At 50.8% G+C, this 6,504-nt stretch overlaps 1 protein-coding gene across 2 annotated transcripts; it reads right to left on the reverse strand.

The window, feature by feature from the left end:
* Nucleotides 1–961: 961 nt before the first annotated feature.
* On the reverse strand, nucleotides 962–5,651 carry Armcx2 (armadillo repeat containing X-linked 2). 2 transcript variants are annotated; one of them, XM_038316828.1, is made up of 4 exons: nucleotides 5,569–5,651; nucleotides 4,965–5,069; nucleotides 4,631–4,680; nucleotides 962–4,347 (listed from the first exon to the last, which is right to left on the reverse strand). In XM_038316828.1, exon 4 carries the CDS (start codon nucleotides 4,223–4,225, stop codon nucleotides 1,325–1,327), a length of 2,901 nt encoding a protein of 966 aa, XP_038172756.1. In that variant the 5' UTR covers nucleotides 4,226–4,347; nucleotides 4,631–4,680; nucleotides 4,965–5,069; nucleotides 5,569–5,651; the 3' UTR covers nucleotides 962–1,324. The 2 variants fall into 2 exon arrangements, with proteins under 2 accessions (XP_038172756.1, XP_038172757.1); XM_038316829.1 differs by having other exon boundaries at nucleotides 4,631–4,696.
* Nucleotides 5,652–6,504: the final 853 nt, after the last annotated feature.

Below are 6,504 nucleotides of genomic sequence, written 5' to 3' on the forward strand. Positions count from 1 at the left end.
CGCAAGCATACACTTGCTCTCATGTGCAAACGTGTCTTACTACCACTCCACTTCACCATTCTTCATTTCAGGCTTGGTTTATTAAAACTTTCAAACAATTGCTTTTATTTTATCCCAACCCCTAGGCCCATGCCAGCTTCACTCCATTATGCACACTACCGCTAGATTACTTTTCACTTTTACGTGTGTGTTCATATGTGTGCACAAATGTGTAGAGACCAGAGGACAAACTGAGGTGTCATGATCAGGAATGCCATTCTTCCTTTGATACAGGGTCTCTGAAGCTCATCAATTAGGCTACTAGACTGGCTGGCCAGTGAGTCACAGGGATCCTCTTGTCTCTTTACCTCCAGGGCCAAGATTACAAATGGGCATTATCACACCCAGCATTTTTAAGTGGTTACTGGGAATCAAACTCAAACCCTCACACTTGAGAGGTAAAGACTTTACAAACTGAGCTATCTCCCCGTGTTTCCTTTCATATACGTATATTTTAAAATGTCCTGCTACTCCTTGAATGACAGGATATTTCGGTACCCAAACTGGTGTTTTAAGACCTTCAAAACGAAACAAAACAAGCAAACAAAATAACTTCCTCACCCCAAGTTCTCATCTTTATCTTTTCTCACTCTTCTTCTGCAGCTGCTATTTTTCTGTTTCAGGAAAATTATCTTCCTCCCTCTCATAGGAACAGAATTCTCACCCCAGGCCTTTCTTCAGACCACTTCTCCCTTGCAGGCCACTCTTTATTCTGTCCTTCAGGCTCAGTTTAAGTGCATCCTTCATTGAAGTTCTGCTCCATCCTCCCAGCTAGCAAGTATCTGATAGTGAGCAAGTGCCCCCGTACTATTAGCAGTCCATCTGTATTCATGTCCCTTACCTCTGCAGCTAGACTTTTAATTCAAGCATTACAACAATTTCTTCCAATTTGCAACACACAACTTTATTGGTGATACACATATGAAGTCTTTGGTGACAAAATTCAAGTCAAAACAAGTAAGGGCAGAGTACGCCATTCATGGACAGGTTCATTATCAACTCACATAGAGGACTCAGGAAAAATATTCCACTCAAGCAGCACAATTGAAATCACAAATGGGTCTTCAGTACTATAGGACTACAGGACTATTTGGTATTCAGAAAATGGTTCAGCTTAAAGCTGGTGACTGTCACAAACAACAACATCACTCTGAATGACACATTATTCTAAACTAGCAGCTGAAAGAACTCCTTTACTATACACACAAGGAGAAAAGCAATAACATCTCATTTTTAATGCTTCCAGATTGGAAAACTGAGACATCACAGATCTTGAGGGCACAAATCAGAATTTGTTTACCAGTTTGATAACTTTCACTTTCACCAAGAGGTCATGGTGATTTGCCAAGGCTCGGATTTTCTTAACACACACCCCAGATGCAGTACACAAATAAAACAGGGAACCCTTGTTGAATTCTCTGTAGTTGAACACTTCTGCTCTGAGGTTGTCAAAGATAATCTCAAACAGAGTAAGAGCATTAATAAGAATTTCCGACTCCACGTAAGAATTATAAAGGGAACTAAAGGATGACGGCACCTGGGTACCGAGAAGTTTTTTGAGCATATCTGGATTTTCAGCAAAATTTGAAAGTATTTTCAAAATTTCGACCTTGATTTTTCCACCCCCCTGGGATAGCAGACGGAAAAAGTTTGCGATGGAATTGACAAGCAGGTGCTGGTAATCATTAGTAATAGTCATGTTTGTTAAAAATTTGAGCCCAACGACCTGTACTGCCGAGTTGAGGTTAGAGGCCATGATGTCGTCCATCACTTTGTTCATGTACACCTGCAGTCGGCCCTGGTTTTCGTAGTTTTCACTCAGGTTATTCATGGCCATTAAGGCTTTTTCCTTAATATGGGGGTCAGTTTTGTTGATCATGTTTGCAATAATCGGGACGCCTCCCAACTTTCGAATTGTTTCTTGATTACATGAATAATTGGCATTGTTGCTCAGGGTGAGCAGGGCTACTTGCTGGATGAAAGGATCATCGGATTTCTGAAGCAAGGCTAGGACTTTCCTGAGATCTCGGACGCCCAGAATCTCATCAATTTCATACGGAAAGGGGCGCTTATGCATGGGAATGGTTCTCTTCCCCTTCCCTCTTTGCTGAACCTCAGGTTCAGAGTCAGAATCCGACTCTGTATCAGTCCACCCAGACTCCCCCTCCTCAGATTCAGGAATCTCTGCTAGGAAAGCCTGTCCGCCATTAGCAGAAGCTGCAGCGGCTGCCGCAGCCCCGTCACCAGGGCGGAAGCCCATCCCCAATTCATCCACTTCAACCTTGTTTTTTCTGTTTTTGCCCTTGCCTCCATTCCGGTTCCTGTTTCCACCTTTGCCTCCACCTTTGGGCACAGCGCCAGCGGCTGACCCAGACTTAGGTATAGCCCCAGTGTGAGCTCCAGCTTTCTTGCCAGTGGCTGCTGTCTTAGAGGACCCTGAATGCCCAGGAGTCTCGGCGGCCCCAGAAAGCACTGGCAGAGAGGCCCCAGCTACCATGGCAGGTGTTGCCATTCTAGGAGCCTCTGTGGCTTCAGTAGGTGCTGCCACCCTAGGGATCTGCATGACGCCTGTGGTTGCTGCCCTCTGGGTAGATGTTGGTGCCCTAGCAAATGCTGCTGTTCCAGAAGGGATTGCTGTCATGGCAGGCACTGCTGCCCCAGAAGGGACTCCTGTCATGGCAGGCACTACTGCTCCAGAAGGGACTCCTGTCATGGCAGATACTACTGCCCCAGAAGGGACTCCTGTCATGGCAGATACTACTGCCCCAGAAGGGACTCCTGTCATGGCAGATATTACTGCCCCAGAAGGGACTCCTGTCATGGCAGGCACTACTGCCCCAGAAGGAATTCCTGTCATGGCAGGCACTGCTGCCCCAGAAGGGACTCCTGTCATGGCAGGCACTGCTGCCCCAGAAGGGACTCCTGTCATGGCAGATATTACTGTCCCAGAAGGGACTCCTGTCATGGCAGGCACTGCTGCCCCAGAAGGGACTCCTGTCATGGCAGGCACTGCTGCCCCAGAAGGGATTCCTGTCATGGCAGGCACTGCTGCCCCAGAAGGGACTCCTGTCATGGTAGGCACTGCTGTCCCAGAAGGGACTCCTGTCATGGCAGGCACTGCTGCCCCAGAAGGGACTCCTGTCATGGTAGGCACTGCTGTCCCAGAAGGGACTCCTGTCATGGCAGGCACTGCTGCCCCAGAAGGGACTCCTGTCATGGCAGGAACTGCTGCCCCAGAATACTGGACTGCCCTGGGAGGCACTACTACCCCAGGAGACTGGCCTATCCCAGGATGCACTGTTGCCCCAGGAGACTGGACTGCCCTAGAAAGCATTGCTGTCCCAAGAGACTGGGGTGGAAGGGGAGGCACCACTGTCCCAGGAGACTGGGTTACCCTGGCAGTTGCTGGCCCAGTAAAGTGGGCTGCCACGGGAATGTAGACTGCCCCAGGGGGAGCTACGACTGTCCAGGAAGGTGCTGCTTGCACAAGAGATTGTACTGCCATGGTTGGTGGTGCTGGCCCAGGAGACTGGACTACCCCAGGAGGTGCTACAGCCCAGGGAAGTGCTGTTGGCATAGAAGGTGCTATTGATGGGGAAGGTACTACTGTCCCAGGAGACTGGGCTACCCCAGGAAGTACTGCTGACCCAGGGAGTGCTGCTATCCCAGTAGCCTGCGTGGTACCGGGAGCTTCTGCCACTTTGGGAGTCACTACTATTTGTGGGGCCCCCGCAGCTGTGGGAACCTCTGCCACCTTGGGTTGAGGTGTAACTGCACTGGCAGCTGAAGTCACGACTACTGATTTGGTAGTAGGCTCAGTCCCAGCCCCATTGGCCTCCTGGGCCTTACTTTCTGCCCCATTCTGAACCTTAGGGCTGGGTGCAGCTGGCACCATTTTTTCAGCTGCAGTTGTGGCACGAGTGGATGTTTTCCCTTGGGTCTTATTCATTGTCTCAGCACTGACAGAGGCTAGGGGATTGAACCCTGGCCCAAGGTCAATTGTGAATCCTGCTTTTAGTCCACCTTTAGCCCTGGCTCCAGTACCCACCGAAGCCCGGTTCTTGGATTTGGCTGGTCTCTTCTTCTTCTGGTCTTTTCCTCTAGTGTATTTGTAGACACAGTACCAGGCGCTAGCCCCGATCACTATTCCAGCAGCTACGCAGCCAGCATCCCGAGTACGGCTCATGATACACCTGCAACAATTCTCTGATCCACGTTGCTTAAGTGGAACGAACGTATGCACCAGTCAAAACGAGGCTCTCAAACTCTGGTTCGAAAGGTCTTCTGAGGCTGCAAACTGAGCTGGACCTAGTAGGAGTAAACGATAGAAGTGAGAGGCACAGGGTTTGGGCTCACTTTGTGTCTAAACTTAGGGGAGCGCTTGGGGACACAGGTGTGGAAGGCCACACTTGTTGATGCGGAGATCAGAGTCTTATCTTACCTCTAGTTCACCTTCCCAGTGCCAGCATCTACCATTTAGTTGTCCCTAAGCGGGGAGGGCATGGAAATCTGGCAGAGTGTGAAATCTGACATTCACCTGCGATACCTCCACCCCCATTCAAAAGCCCTCAGATAGTACACATATACATACCAAGTTCCTGGGATCAGGAGCAATTCCCACCGTGCTGGCAGCTGCAGAGCCTAAAGGTAGAGGGATCTGTGGGTAAATGACAGGTGGCTTTGAGCCTTTGGCAGAGAGACAATTGTTTCTCCCCTGATTTGCATTCTGATGGGCCAAAAAATCTCTCAGGACTCCTCCTTTTCTCCCCCAACGATTAATTTAAATTAGAGATCCCATATGCCCCTTTCCCTGCACCAAAAAGAACAGGCCAGAACAAAGGTATCTTACAGAAAGAAAACATGCAGGGGGAGGTGTGTCGGTGCCATGTTCTGGCCTCTGCCAAAGGGCCACCCCAAACACTGACCTGCAAGAATTCTGAGGTCTTTCTCCTTCCTTTAGTTCAGCCTGAGCTTCATGCTGAGGGCAGGCTGAAGGGCAGAAATAGAGACTGCAGGCGCAGACTAAGAACCTGGTGGACATATCAGCATCCAGAACAAGAGCCCTACTGTTAGCCTTTTCCCATCTGCACTCCACGATGAGGAAGAACTCCACCTTTCAATTTCTTTAATTCTCCTTGCCTCTCTCACCATCTCCCCCCGACCCCCCATCCTCGCCCCCCCCCGTTTGCGTAGGCTCCCCAGGCACTCAACGTCCCCTTCTATTTCGCCCCACCCCCCGGCCGCCATTTTTCTGAGATACAGTGCCACACCCCTTCTGCTGCATCGAGGCGGAGGGGGCGAGGCAGAGCGCTGGCTAAGATGCGGCATGGGGTATTCCTGCCAGATATTCTAGTGTTCCTCGCCTATGCTCAGCCGTTCTTCAGCCCCCACCTTCCTGCAGAACAAGGGCCGCTAGGCCCACCTCCTCAGTTTCAGGGTCCTGATTTTCCGTGGTTTCTCTGCTCTGGGCCCCGCTTCCCTCCCCCACCCCAAATCCCCAGATAACCGCCATTTCTATAGCCTGCATACCCGAATTCCTTTTTTTTTCAGGGCTGAAAAGACCAGGCAGGATGAAGGGCTCTGTGGGCCGCAGGTGTCTGGAAAGCAGCCTGGCAGTTAGCATGACGATTTAATACCAGATCGCTCACGGTCCCCCAGCCTGTGAAGCCCGTACAACGCCAAATCCGCCATCTCTCCTACAGAAGCTGGCACACCCATTTCCTAGTACCCTAGAAGGATTGGGGGGAGGGGAGGGGAAAGGGGAGGGGAGGGGAGGGGGCAGGGTTGTGGCAGCAAGGTAGTCTGAAAAGGGAGGATGGGAATGAAAAATACCGATTGTTTCCAAATTTCAAGCCCATCTAGCCACCCGATCCCCACCTCCTTGTTGGGTTTGAATGAGCTGCCACGTTTATTTCTCTTGCCTGCCCTTCTCAAAACAGCACCGTAAGTAGAGAACCGAGCCTGAGCGTCAAAAACAAAACCGCAAAACAGCGGGAGAGAAGTAAGCGGTTTCTTCCATACAACGGATAGTCCTTTCATTCCCCTCCTCCCCTCTCGTCCGCTGCCCCGGAGATCCTAGGGTCTGGAAAACCGTGGCCGGCAGAGGATGCAGAAGCACCCGAGGCCTTGACCTTCAGTAACCCTAGGCTATTTGCAACTCCCTGGTCCCGGGAATGTTCATTCTCACACCCACCTGTCCACTTCTGAGGGAATTTTCTTCTCGCCTGGCAGTGTGCAGCGTTATGGCGTTGGTACCCGGAGGAAGATGGCAGGGATGGCCGTCAAGGCTTTAAGTACCTTTGCCCACGTCAGCTCTTGGTCACGTGAGGGACTCTTTGCCAGTAAGCTTGGGTCCCGGAATTCCACTCCCACCAGGAGCAGGAGCTCCCTCCTTTATCCCCACTCCTGCCTTATCCCACCACATCAGGTCCTGTCAATCATTCATTGCCTTTGTAACATCAGGCT

The sequence above is a fragment of the Arvicola amphibius genome, chromosome X (assembly GCF_903992535.2).
Source record: "Arvicola amphibius chromosome X, mArvAmp1.2, whole genome shotgun sequence".
NCBI lineage: Eukaryota > Metazoa > Chordata > Mammalia > Rodentia > Cricetidae > Arvicola > Arvicola amphibius.

What these genes read in the sequence shown, in the direction of transcription:
- Armcx2 (XM_038316828.1), bottom strand. Translation starts at nt 4,225, where the DNA reads ATGAGCCGTACTCGGGATGCTGGCTGCGTAGCTGCTGGAATAGTGATC.